The sequence below is a fragment of the Paramisgurnus dabryanus genome, chromosome 10, assembly GCF_030506205.2.
Source record: "Paramisgurnus dabryanus chromosome 10, PD_genome_1.1, whole genome shotgun sequence".
Taxonomy (NCBI): domain Eukaryota; kingdom Metazoa; phylum Chordata; class Actinopteri; order Cypriniformes; family Cobitidae; genus Paramisgurnus; species Paramisgurnus dabryanus.
Genome location: NC_133346.1, coordinates 12,868,126 through 12,882,609, shown reverse-complemented (window position 1 = coordinate 12,882,609; position 14,484 = coordinate 12,868,126). Strand labels below are relative to the sequence as shown.

General features: G+C 41.6%; 1 protein-coding gene across 8 annotated transcripts in view; it reads right to left on the bottom strand.

Annotated features, from left to right (window-relative positions):
- The window catches only part of auts2a (activator of transcription and developmental regulator AUTS2 a), a 411,500-nt gene that overhangs the window by 8,056 nt on the left and 388,960 nt on the right, over positions 1-14,484 (bottom strand). For 5 of the 8 annotated variants that reach the window (XM_065258438.2, XM_065258467.2, XM_065258447.2 and 2 more), the window contains 5 exons: positions 4,143-4,683; positions 3,051-3,328; positions 2,719-2,957; positions 1,659-1,703; positions 291-386 (listed from right to left, as the gene is read on the bottom strand). In XM_065258438.2, the coding sequence (XP_065114510.1) occupies positions 291-386; positions 1,659-1,703; positions 2,719-2,957; positions 3,051-3,328; positions 4,143-4,683 (1,199 nt within the window). Of the gene's footprint in view, positions 1-290; positions 387-1,658; positions 1,704-2,718; positions 2,958-3,050; positions 3,329-4,142; positions 4,684-13,052; positions 13,135-14,484 lie in introns of those variants that run through there. The other 3 variants (XM_065258457.2, XM_073816034.1, XM_065258491.1) reach the window with 2 other exon arrangements.

Here is a 14,484-nt window from a genome sequence, read left to right as displayed (position 1 = left end):
GTGTGCATGTTATTTTTGTTTTAGGACTATTTTTACCTGATCTTTCATTAAACCAGAACGGTTTGGTGTGACAGTTGACAAGCGCTATAAGATGGTACAACATTTAAATCGAAACATTTGTAATGAATTGCGATGGGAAACATTACAGATAAAACTAAACCGACTATCCATCTGTGATTTGTGTATATTTAGCCACATTTGTTTCATGTGTGGGGAGTATGTTTCAGGAGTATGATTCGTTTTGGGTGTGGTCTGGACATTCTGATATTTAGTGTTTGAAATCGCGATACCTTGGGCTGAAACGCTCCCTGCAGAGATCCGAAGGGTCCGGTGGGTGGGATGACGGGAGGAATGCCCGAAACAGCTGGAGGGTAAGAGTGGAACAGCTGAGAAAAGAATGAAAGAAAGAGAGGAACTGTTATTACGGGAGGCTCTTCTTTGATCGTGTCAGCTGTTTACAGTATACCTTCCGATTTTAGCATTTGGATCCCTGTTTAACTGATGCAAAAGAACAATTTAAAGGAAAACATCACTATTTTTCAATTTTTGCTATGTTCTTACCTCAACTTAGATGAATTAATACATATCTATCTTTTTTCAATGCGTGCACTTAATCTTTGTACAGCGCGTTGTGAATGTATTAGCATTTAGCCTAGCCCCATTCATTCCTTAGGATCCAAAGAGGGATGAATTTGGAAACCACCAAACACTTCCATGTTTTCCCTATTTAAAGACTGTCACATGAGTACAGTAGTTACACGAGTAAGTATGGTGGCACAAAATAATACGTGGGACATTTTAAGCGGTTGTTTGGTGGCTTCTAAATTCATCCCTGTTTGGATCCTAAGGAATGAATGGGGCTAGGATAAATGCTAACACATTTACGATGCACTGTACAAAGATTAAGTATGTGAATTGAAAAAAGATAGGTATGTATTAATTCGTCTAAGTTGAGGTAAGAATATGGTAAAATATAAAAAAACGGTGATGTTTTCCTTTAACCTGTTCTTGTCATTACATACTGGCTACAACAAGTGAGTAAAACTGTATAAAAATGATTCACAGGATGCAACAATTTATGCTTAGCTTTGCATAGACTGGTGCTTTGGTAACAACATCTCTGTTTATGAATGAAAGAATGAAAGCATCTATTCTGCAGTGTATTATTATGAAACCTTTGTCTGACCTGCGGCTGTTGTCACATTCAACAAATATTACCAGCAAGATGATTTTACAATACAGGTCACCCTAAACCTGCTCTGTTAGCAATGACTGGTTTTATCATGACACACTATATAATACATGTAATTACTGCACAGTCTGCGTGTGCATGGCCGGGTGACGCCAATGAATCATTGCTAAATGGCGACTCGGTAATTGAAGGGCAAAGATCAAATAAATTAACCTGTTGCAAAGGTAGATGATCTGAAACACACATTTTACGATTATCTAAATGCTAAATATAAACTTAATAGCCACGTACTGTATAATGTGACCTGACTATGTACTTTAATAGCATTATAATAGTAGCGTGACTGCATTCATAATAGCATGATAAAATTACATGATAGGAACATCCTGTACGCTCAGAAAGGAACAAATTAAAAGCCATCGCAACAAATAACAACAACAACACGAAAGACATGGCAAGTACTTACGCTGTGTCTGTAAAAGGGGTCGACTTTAGTGGGGTATTTTTCAAACTGTGGAGGAGAAGAGAGGCACAGAGTTTAGTACACACTTCATGCAAACACTATTTACTCCTGAAAAAACATCTCGAGGAGTCATGAGGCAAATATCAAATGCTTTAATGTGCTCTCCAGAAAAATGGGTTTGTATGCTGGCAGTAAAAGGTTCTCTGTCCTGAGGAAAAATATAAGTTTGTGACTCTAAATCTAAATATAGGCGAATAAATGAGTCATTTAACAAGTTTTAAGTGGTCTATTCTGGATCCAGAGAGAATGTTTCCCACTCGGGAGCAAACAATGTGCCTCTTAAGCTGGTTTTATACCCTCATTAGCTAACAGAGCAAGGCTCTTCAGAGGCCTTTGAGTCTGGCATGGTTCAAAAGCTGCTCTTAAGCCTCTGCTGGCCCAGTGTGGGCACTGCGGTTACTGTAAAGCTGCGTGTGGGAGCGTCTGTACGTAACCTCAACTCACTAATCTGCTCTGCTGCCTGCCAACCGAAAGCTCTCAGTCAAAGCTCCATCAAACCAAATGATGAAATTAAACTAGGAATGAATAAGCTAGTATTAAGTTCTCGAGGCTTGGATGGACCAGAAACGTATTGCCGGCAGCTCTCGCTGCCAATTGTAAAACCAGGGCAGAGAACAGAGGGTGGAGATGCATGCCAGAGAAAAACAGCAGGGAGAATTTTTCAACAAAGGCAAGCCACAATGTGGTGAAAGAGAAACACATGGTTACGATTGAGAGAGAGCCACTGCTATGACTTCCAGTATTTACTGAACCAGCATACTGTACACGCTTACAATGGCAAATACAGTACACACTCCAGAAGTTTGGAGGAAGTCCAAACTTCTTAAGAAAAGCTCTTTTGGTGTTTCTGTTTTTAAAAATAACTCATACAGCAAAACACAGTGTGCTTGACTTTTTTAAAAGTTAAACCCATCCTTATTATATACATGCATTCAGATTTATCAACATAAGATTCATCCATCATCACATTTTTTTTTCAAAGTTGTGTTACACTTATCCTCACATTTCTGGCTGGGGTACGCACCATGGGCGGTGCAGGCGTGGGCATGATGGCGTGGGGAAAGGGGGTGAAGGTGTGCTGGTGTGTGTGTTGATGTGTGTGCTGGTGCTGATGTTGATGCTGGTGTTGATGCTGGTGGAACTCAGTCCGCAGGTATGGAGGGGGACCCAGCGATGCCCCGCGATCAGCACTCTGAGACGCCAGGAAACGAGTATTCAGTTCCTGCCGGAGAAGATCTTGTTCTGAAAGAAAAAGAATGTATGCATGTTAACAGAATTATGTTTTTACCATTTATGTTTTTATGCATTCGGCACAATAAGATGAGAGATTGGTACCTGAATAGGCACTGCCAGCTGGGTGTCCGGGGACCGGCAGAGTGTTTGAGGTGAGAGGAGGAGGTGGAGGCAGAGCGGCAGGCGACGCAAACATATTGGTGTGATGAGGAAGAGTTGAGGACGGCAGGGAGGGGGGGAAGTTGTGAGGGGTCGTGGGGTTCGCCGGCAGGGGCAGGGGAAAAGAGGCCGCTGCCCCAGTGGGGGCAGGTTGGTGGTGGTGCAGATGAGGGGCTGGAGAGGGTCCACGGGACTTTCCAGGAGTACTGCTTCGACTATTACTGTAAAGAAAAAGAGGAAGCATCCAGATCAAAAATTTTAACGAATACAAGATGTATTTGGATTCTTGGAGGACCTCATAGCAAAAAGGCAATCACAAAACTCCTTTGTTCAGAGTATATACATTCGGAAGAATTCAGTATCCAGTTTCAGAAAGCTGGAAAATGTGTGTATACAGCACGGTGCAAAAGAATGTGTTATTCCTGGAGGGATTTCCTAGCCGCGCTCACGCAAAAACATTTATCAGAGTCACACAAATCTAACAAAGAGCTCATTTACAGGCTAAGTAATCATTTAAATGCTAATTATATTCATATTAAAAGCCGAACACACGTAGAATAACACAAGGTATAATTATCGTGAGCAACACATTGGCAAGATACTGTGCTGGGTGGACTACATAACAAAAATACAAGGGTTGGCAGAGAAGGGTGGTGGGTGGGCGGGCAGGGTGTCTGCTACTCTGTGGGATACTGGAGTGTTAAGACGAGCAGAGGAAATGTTATCTACAGGCTTCCGGCAGCTACAACGCAGTATCATCAACGTGGGAAGGGGAACAAATCAAACCGTCTAATCTCTCAGCAGGAGTTCTCTCTGCGGTGCTGTCAGATACACACATACGTTCGCACATAAACATACACAAAGGGATTTGTGCCTGATGCTTACTCGAGGACTGTGTTACTGAGATACATTTTAATACAGAAATCCAATACAGTATTTAAGAGCCGATGCTCTGAACAGCTGAACAATAAATGTATAACACATCTACTGCCTGCATGTGCTGTATTTAACTCAACTATGCAGTATAGTGCTCACCTTAAGCCGTTGAGGTTAAGGCTGCCACTGTAGGCCGACACTGGCCGTGGATGGCACCGTGAAGGTGGTCTGTGCTGTACAGGTTGGGTGGGGTTCTGCTGAGCTGGTAGCACCGGTGATGGAGGGTGGTGATAGATGCCTGGGGTTGGAGGAGGCCGTGGGTGAGACGGGGGCTCAGGCTGGTGCTGAGGCTGGGAAGGGGCTGCCTGAGAGGCGTCGCGGCCTTGGGTGAGAGGCAGGGTGTTAGAGGGTGTTGGCGGTCTAAGCGGGCGCTCCGTACAAGGGTGAAGGGTTTGGGCTGGGTTCGGAGGCAAGGGTAACGCCCGGTTGGACGAGGGTGGCTGAAGGTGAAGAGGGGCGGGGAAGGGAGGTTTGGGATGGGAAGTGGGCACCAATGAGGGGGTGGCCGAAGGGAGGTCACGGGAAGTCTCTTGGCTCTTTTCCTGGCTGCGCTCTAGGCCAGACACCTTGGGAAGGCCCAGGCCTCGCAGCTCCTGGCTGGCATTGGTGGTTGAGAGCGTGTCGACATTAAAATCTGGAACTGAAGAAACACAAAAGAGAGCTTTTTTAAGACACGGCACACATACATGTAAATGCAATTCTTTAAATGGTGTCCTAGATAATAACTAGGCATGAACTCTGCCAATGTTAAAAAGATCAGTACTGTGGCAACACACACCAACAAAAACCAACTGATAAATAAACGAAATGCCACCAAATGCTCATTTAAATGTCAGGTGCGAAAAAGTGCAGTCACATAATAGGTAATGTAAATGCTTTAAACCATGTTATTTTATTAAAGAAAGGGTCACAAACGGTTTAAACAAAACCTGATTGGCACACCTAGATTTTCACCTGTTTCTCTGATTTCGCTTTGCATATAAACGCCACTCAGGGAAAAATTTTATTGGTTTGTCGGTTTATTGATTTGCATTTTTACAACAACTTAATTTGTTAGTAGTTACTGTGTTATTGTACATGTAAAAGAGTAAGCATAGGAAAATCATACAAGAGAAAGACATAAGGCTCCAGTGTGTATGCTCTGGGACCAAAGGCTCATGGGGGATCACGCTGCATGAATAACTCTGATTAACTCCACTTGGTCTCAGAGGGAACCACAGCTCCCCGAGCCTCCCTCCATTCACACCCAACCCAACCTTTGCATCACCCACAGCAAGGACTGTTGATTAAGCCTAAATTTTTGGATTGCTCCTCTCTCTTGTGCCTAGAGGCCTCCCAATGGGGTGGCCCATGGGGCCCAACTCAAACACTGCAGAAGATCCTGGTGTGCAGCAATCGCAGCAGGCTGTGTAATGCCATCATTAAGGGCCAGGCACCCTGGCAGATGAAGATCAATAAGCTGGGAGTACAAGGCTCCCCTGGGGAATGGGTTTGTGTCAAACATCTGCCATGTGTCACGCATACGTCTTTGCAAACACTGTTATGTATGCACATGCATGCACACAAAAACCAGAACTTAACACAAAGGCTGAGATCATCTCTATGCATGTTCTGTAGACCGAACAACATCCCCTTTTAAAGTAAAAGGAATAGGTTACCTCATTTGACCTATAAAACCTCACAGTGCCCCCCGGCTTAGGCACTCTAAGCAGACAAACAAGGGCAGTTCAGCTATCCAGCTCAGAAACAAGCCATCCAGAGGGCGCAATAAGTCACCCTTTATCCTGCCTGAATAACTGGATTTCAGGCCAAAAAGGCTGACAGCACTTAGAGAGAAGCCTTTCACACTTGTTTGTGTCAGACTGAGGGCTTTTATAAATGAGTTCCCTTCAGATTACATAGCTTCAGTGCGCTGTCACCTACTGACTTGGCGTGTAAGGACAGACAAGCTCTCTTTACTAGACAAACACACAAAAGGATGGTGTCCATCTCCCATGCCGCATTGTGGCCTTCCTGTAGAGACTTGATGGAAAACATCCAAAGCCTTTCTAAAAGGCCGAACCACTGCTGTTCCTCCCCTGAGCCGCTCTCTCAATGTACTAACATGCCTAAAAAAAAAACACGAGCCGGCGAGTGAAAACACTGCTTATTCTTCCCGTAATGAAGACTCCAGGGCCAGGCAGGGAGCGGAGGAGAAGTGTGTTTCTCCACCCTGGGGAGTTAATTTGTCAAGTCTCCTTGATCCCTGGAAACAAATAATGCAGCTTTCTCGCCTAGCGAAAAACAAGCGAAGGGAGGCGATTTTTACTCCGTATGGCAGCCGTGGAGGAGGATGTTTATTAAGGTGGTTGAGCAGACTGGGAGGCGTACTTTGCTTAAATCTCATCTGATCACGGTGTGTTTGTGTGCGTGTGGGTTTGAGTAGGATTGTGGTCTTTACAAGGCTTCTGGAGCAGTGTGCTTGGGTGAGGTCTCAGCGGACAGCAAAACACAGCTCATTATCCTGAGGTGAGATCGTTGTGAAAGAATACAGCACATTAAGCACCTCGGCTGCTAAACCAGGACAAACCAGAGAAAGAGAGAGGAAGACAGAAAGTGGCAAATGTCGCATAAACATACTGTAACATGGCTGCCTTTTATTACTGCTGCTTTCATCACAAAGATATTTTGACAAAAAACATGTAAAACTAATTGAAAGTGATGAGGAAAATGTATATTTGATCAATTTAAATGTATTTTAGCCAAACTGTAAAAAAGATTTGTTGTTTCAACTTTATGAGATAATTCAACTTAAAAATCTTAGTTGATTCAACATAACATTTTTTATTAATTTTTTTAGCATTTTAACTAATATTTTTAAGTTGAATTGACTAAAAATTTCAAAGCAGAACAGTCACTTATTTTTTTAAGTTGAAAAAACAAATATTTTTTACAGTGCAAAAGCCTATCCACAGAAGAGATAGGCATGGCTCACCTCTTACTTAAATCATACACTAGTCCTGTTTAATAATGTTTTTTACTAACTGGCCTAAACTCGCATATAGGACAATCACGCAAACACAGATCCGACCACACTGCCTTATTCCAAAAATGATACATTTACTACAGAAGCAATGCATAAAAGACTATAGTTAGTGTTTTTTGGCTCTGCTCTGATGGTCAATTGAATCCAGGTCTTATACAACAATAACACCTAATGTTTCAGTGCTATTTATCATTGCCTGTCGATACAGGTTATCTCTAATAGTCTGAAATTATTCATACACGATTCAAATACAAAAGTCTTGACAGACAAAATATCTCTCTAACGATAACAAGACAAACTGATCGATTCAAAGCGGAACAATTTAAAATAAGTGGTTGGAGGTGTAATTGGACAATGCAATGTTTGCAAATCCTTAAAAGTGCTGTTATTATACTGAGCAATAACCACGGTAAGAATATCAACAATAGCAATACAAAGAAAAAGATGGATTTCATTTACAGTAGATAGTGCTGATGCACTGATTTAAGAAACCACTTTGTGCATACTCAGAGCGTTTTTGCTTTCACTGCTATCAAGGGAGATTTAAAACAGGATCACACTGTAACATTACACAGACACACTTAAGGCCTATTCAAAGATGAGTTTTCCCTGTGACGAGCTCTTTAAATGATATAATGAATCCCTATGGAACTCTTAACACTACGTGCAGAAATGGGTCAGAAGCAACTTGACAAGTTAAGGGCTGAACACACAGAAAGCGTTTATGGCAGTGGAAGGTAGGGTTGGATATCGTTTCAAATGTATTTCGAATCCAAATTTGATTCCACTTCCTTACAATTCTTGATTTCGATTCCAGAGAGGTGTAATAATAGATCATATTAGCCTTTCAAAATAGATCAAAAATATCTATTTTGTAGTTTTGGCAGATTGCGTAAAATTATGTGACCGCACCGCCCTGAATCGAAAATTGGAATCGAAATTTTTATTAGATCCGATTCCTTTCTTATGGATCAGATTTCAGAATTGGAAGCAAAATTCAATTCTGTTATATTGTGCACTGTACACACAAATCAAAGCTTCGAAAACACAGGAAAAATGGGACATTTAAAGGGGATAAATTTAGAGACCAGTACTTTCAGTTTTTGCATACGGTTTTGCATATCCATGCATTGTAGATAAATAATTAATATTCCAACAAAAAACAATATCTGTAAACTGGACTGCATTGTGATGTCCACCTTTTAAATAACTGTATATTGCTGTCATCTAAAAGTATAGTTACACTGAGTTTCCTGCCGGGTACGTGCCTCCAATAGTTAATCCTTCTTTCGAATGCCAGTCATGATGTTACACTGGTCGTCAGGCATCCTGACACTTCCACACTCATACCTCCCTGAAACATGTCTCTGAAATAGCCTCACATTCTCCTGTCAGCTCGAGATGAGGTCTGAGGTTATGGGGCCTTCCTTTCAAAGCCCTCAGGTCTGTGTTAAACTCTTCCCTTTATTGTAACTGACAGCCCTGTACGTCTTCTTCGCCTAACTGAGGTTTTACTGTCAGGTTGACTGAGCTGAGACTTCGGCGCGTTGGTAAAGGCTTTGACATGGCTATTTGCGATCACACAAAGAATAGAAGGCGCAAGGCTCTCAGAAAATGATGCAAGTGTCTTCTGGGAGGCTTCTGCCCACTGTTGCTAAGGCCATGATTGCAACAATGTAGCAGCAACATGCTAGGTTTCAAATTCACAAGCTTGAAATGGTAACACGTTTGTATTTGTATACATAATAGAACATGAATTTGTGAAAATATTAAAAACTGTACAAATAATTGCCTGTAAGGCTGTAAGCAGTTTTCTAATAGAGAAATGATTTCTAGAAAGTTTATCTTAAAGAGGTTGTATCTTCCTCAACGCATAAAATTTATAAACAGAGATTGTCATGAGGAAACAAGTAAAATAAATAGGTGACATATTTAGACTACAGTAGCACCACCTGTGCTAGCTGTTCAGAACAGGTGTTTGGAGAAACAGATCTGGCAATACTACAAGCTTGTTAATGGGGCCACTTAAAAGAACAGAGCTCGATTTAATCAATGGTAAAACACTAATTCAAGAGTATTAGATGCTAGTGATGCAACCAAAAGTAACTCCTTGCCTACACATACACACACAGTTTATTTTCACCTGTGTCAGAGAGGTTTATAAGTTTAAGTACACTTATTATATAAATAATATGCAGGCCTGTGGAAATAACGGCAAAAAAGAGCAGTGAATATGTTAAAATGTTCACAAATAAACAAAGCTTAACCAAAGGGCAGTAATACCTAAATTGTGCACACTTCTCTTACACAAACTCAACGTCTCTATACTTGTGAGCACTTCAGTCTTTTAAACACAAATCACCCATAAAATTCTTCAAACACCAACAAGTCAATTTTCACCGCTGTAAGACTAGGGTCGAGTTAATATTACTGTGCTACTTCTATAGATTTAATAGGCATACACTGAAAGCTTGCTTTGAAATTTAAAGCTCCTTTAAATCTGAAAAGTCAGAAAGGCAAATTTAAGTCCGAAAAGGCACTAATTGATAATTTGATAGCTTGTATTAACAAATACTGATATAGCCATAAGTATTTTTACTATACAACATTGTATTGATTCCTGTACTTTAGGGCTGCAAAATAATGCGTAATTACAGGAATAGCACAAATGTGTATATCGCAATATTCATATAGAAATGATAGCAATAACTGATTGATTTAAAAAGTTACATATAATCAAAGATTAAGGTTGATGCAGATAAAAGAAACTGGCTAGACAAAGAGAAATAATGTGAAACATCAAATTTTTTATTAATCAGATTTATAAAAGAAAGATTAGCTTTACCGAATCTTTTTCGATAACGTACGAAAAAATGAAGAAGGAGGAGTTATACCGCGGGAGGAGCGAGTACGAGTCATGCAACACTATACAACACTGTTTTAACTTATGATTCACTACATGTTCATGTCATTTATATAATATGCACGCGCCTATTTCCAACATAAGACAGAAGTCTTACAAACAGCGTGCAACTCGTCATGACCCGGTTGGGAAAATCCACCGCATCAAACACACACGCAAAACTCTGCTGCTACCCTGGATAATAAACTATATCCATTGTCTTCATAAGGCTGGATTTCTTCTCCTTACATCCAAAAACACACTTCATCTTTCGTGCCATTGTTGAGTTTTGAAATTAAACAAAGCTGAGTGGCGTGATAAGAAGTTTGCAAGCTCTAGCGTCTCCCGTTGATTGACAGGTGGGCGGGGTTTTCCAGGGGAAGTGCCCATATAAAGAAGTGATACGTATGGAAAACCCCTGAAACGTCAGTTGGACCTGAAATCGAAAAAACTTTCCGAAACTTGTACAAACCCTGGCGAAGTGCATTCGGCACAGAAATACTCTGTAACATGTCCAACTGCTTTTTTGACACTTTGTCTACGTTTAGCATGAGGAAACAACTCTATAACTGTGTTAATAAGTCAGAATCCTTGAAATACCATTGAACCCCCCCTCCCCTTTAATATCGTGCAGTCTAAAGGGTTTATGATAAAAGAGAAGCTCGCATTTGCCAGATGCTCGCATAATCTCATGCATAATCAGAGTTTACTGTTAAGGGAGTGTCTTGTATGTATTTTGTGAACATGAGCTTCTCTTTTATCATGAACGGTTTTGTCGCGTCTGCAGCAGGCACTTATTTTGACAAAACACGTGATGCACATGTTTCACATGGTGCAACAAACACATATTTTGAAAACGCAAGCAAAACACATGACACTCCGAACACTTATTTTGAATTTGCGCCCATCGGATGAGCAGTCACGAGCCGCCACTGTCATATAATGATGTAGAAAATGTATTACTATCCAAAATAAATAGTCCCAAAGGTTGGTGTGAAACATTTTAGAAACATGAATTTAGCACATGGAGTTATGAAAGAGTGGCTACAGGGGTACCATCAATATCAACAACTGCAGCATCAACCAAAAATTTTGAACTCAATATTTATTTGCACTTTAGCAGATTTACACATCCAGCCCTTAAACATGGCAGATTCATAATCATAATTAATCACGATAATGACTAAGAAGCCAGTCCACCTCTTAACCTTTTGGCTGAAATAACATACACTCAGACAAGATTGCTGACCCGCAGATCTTCATTACACTTTCAGGATCAGTCTGCGATCAGTCTCTGTCCTAACAGCGATACAAAAACCTAGTTTTGTGTATGGTTTGTAAATATAGCGTGATTGTGATCGTGTGAGATTGTGATACTTGATCATGTCATTGATAATCTAAAAGAGGAAATCCACCAGCATACACAAAGAGTTTAAATAAAAACCTAGCATGCCATTCTGAGCCAACATGACTGCAGATTCATGCAGCGTTCAACAACTCGTGGCCCATGTTTGTTAATATGAATTTTCAAGAAACAGTGAGTGAATATGTGTGATCAGTTGTGGTGCTGGAATTTTTTTTAAGGTTGTCTCCCATAGATGGCTAAAGTGGTAACTGCAGTTGCCGCTGTCAGCATGGTCAATCTACCATAATTATCGTGATAAACACAGAGAATGTTTTTCTAAGCACTTGCGACAGACATACTGCTCCCCAGGGCCGTACCCGTCCCACTTTCACACAAACACACTGCTACTCCTTCACACATCTCATTCACTGAATCACACATTGCCTTTTCACAGTCTGTTTTCGAGCTGACAACCTCCTGCTGTTGATATTTCTGTTCCTTTTTTGCTCGTGTCTCTTCTGAAGCATTATCTCTGTGGCATTCTGGGATATCACGTATGAATACATCAGTATCGACATGCCTATGGTGCCCAAATATGCCTTACTAGCTTTCTGGTCATGGGTCTGGAAGCAGATGGATATACATACATCATCAAGTACTGATGTTACGAGTTAGTGCATGTGTGTTTATGTGTCTGGTTGGCTCTGGCAGAAGGGTAGATTTCTTTCATGGTGAGAACAGTGTTAAGCTCTTTGAGAACAAATCTTTATATATCCCCGAGGACTCAGATCATGTGCACACATTGAAACCAGAGAATGCTCTGACAGCAACTGGGAATGTGTTACACACATGCAGAGCCCAGAGGGGTGTTAGCACACTATCTGAAAATGTATCGAATCACTCAAGTAAAAAGGCATAACTCATTTTGTCAGACGCCATACTTAAGTACAGTCTGTTCAGCATGTTATAATGTATTAAGGTCACAAAGTCCTAACTTGTGATACCTTACACACACACATAAAACATTACATATTATCACCTCTATTTTGTCCAACCATTTTTGTTTGCACCAAATGCCAATATTTGCTGTAACTATATTACTACAGCTCAAATAACAGTTTTAACAGGTAACAGGTGTTTACGAATCTTGGCTAGAGATGGCATGCCAGGGCACAAAATGTACCCGCCTATGACTAGTGGCTGGTTCATTTCACACTCTGTCTAGAACCCTCACACATTCTCACTTTCTGTCTGAACAGCAGTTAACTAACACTATAAGCAGACTGTTGTAAAAGCAGGAATGGGTGTAAATATCTAGCTTATAAAGCAGGAATCTGAACCCGCTGAGAACCAAACTTGAACTCTGAGACTCCGTGTGACCTTGTAGCCATCAAGGGTTTTAATACAAGATACCAGAGCATTGTGTCGAACAGATGCCCGCTGTAAAAAGCGAGACAGTTGTGGCAAGATCCTATTGCAGTCAAAGCATTCAAAATACACACACTTTCACACTAGCAGATGCCAAGCACACCATTCCTGACACGTACGCCTTACGAAATCTACAAAAAGGATTAAAAGATGGCACCTGTTTACTGTCAGTAATGGAAAAGGAACAGATCTTTCCATTACCTTGTGTCCTAACTAATAAAGCTCACTATCACATAAACCAAAGGAATAAACTGGTACGGACTGAATTCATATACATACACACAACTAAACATGCAAACACACACCTACCCATCTAGTAAGTCCACCTGCTGCGTGTGGTGTCTATCCCGTGCAGTGGTTTAATGACACACGTAGCTCAGTTTGGCCCCAGTGGTGAGTGGCGTAACCCTTGTGGGTTGTACCATATAGTGTTTAAGGAGGTGGAGATCAGTGAGGCCAGCAGTGTAACAACTATCACTGGAGAGGTGCTGAGTTGAACTGACATCATCCAGGAAGACTAATAACAATCCCACTGAGCGTGTGCAAACACACCGAGCAATATCAATATGGGCACCCATATATTGTAAATTCCTACTGAAATGTTTCCATCTGTACATATGAACAAGTGGCAAAATCTACAACGTGAACACGTTGTCTGCTTGACACAAGGGACAGAGTTTTGCCCTTCATGAGATCTTTGGAAACATTAACCCTCCAACAGCCCACCAAAACTGGCACTTACCAGCACACAGCCTGTCTCTGTGTGTAAAGCTCTCTCATTACCCAAGGCTCATGTTTCAGTAAGTTGGAGATTAGAGACACACATGGTGTTGGGGGTATGCCTAAGGACTGAGCCACCTGGAAACTCAGCCTTACCAGGGCATGGCCGTAAACCAATCCTTCGGCTAAACCTGTTGCCAAAGAAATCTAGAATCCAAATCTCTCTTTATTGTTCACTCCCTGCTTTATTCTGACAAGCTCTTCCTTTTAAATCAAACTCAATGGGTCATACTCAGCCTAGCCATGGCAATTGATGGAAACTGGGCCTGAAATATGTGACGCAAGACGAGCGAAGTACGCCACTTGTGTGTTCTAGACGTCTTCGTTCGTTTATTTGAAGTGCTCGGGGAAGCCAAAACAACCAGCTGCCTCGGGAGTCTCTCAACACGCTCTTTAGTACCACAAAGTTTGGGTGGGTGAGCGCATTGTATGGCAACCCAGTACCCCCACAGAACCTGCGAGACCTTGGGTTGGGTTACTGTTGAAACAAAGCCGGCTCTGTGCGGTACAGGTCTCTCAAAACAAGCCTAGGTCTAGAATACACTGACACACACACACACACAGGCCGAATGGAGGGAGCCATCTATCATATATGAATCCGAGGGGAAGCATATTCTCCTGTGTATGTCAGCAGGCACTAGTGTCAGAATCCTATGCATTTGCGTGTATATTTGTGTTGCGTCTAATCTAAGCAGTGGCCCTAAGCGGCAGAGTCGTTTGCTTTTCCAATGTCCCCTAAGACCGAGAGCTGAGCCCCACACTGAAATGTCTGGTTTAGGATGTCACTGTTTGTATAAAACTTGATGCACGAGACAAATTTAAAATCAAACAGCGCCGTCTCAGAGCGATGTAATTTAAAACAGATGGTGACGATTCTGTGGATGGGACAGCTCTTCATAAAGTTTATGAAACCCACCACCCGGGTGTGGAATCTCCCGTAAATGGAACCAACGGTGCTAAA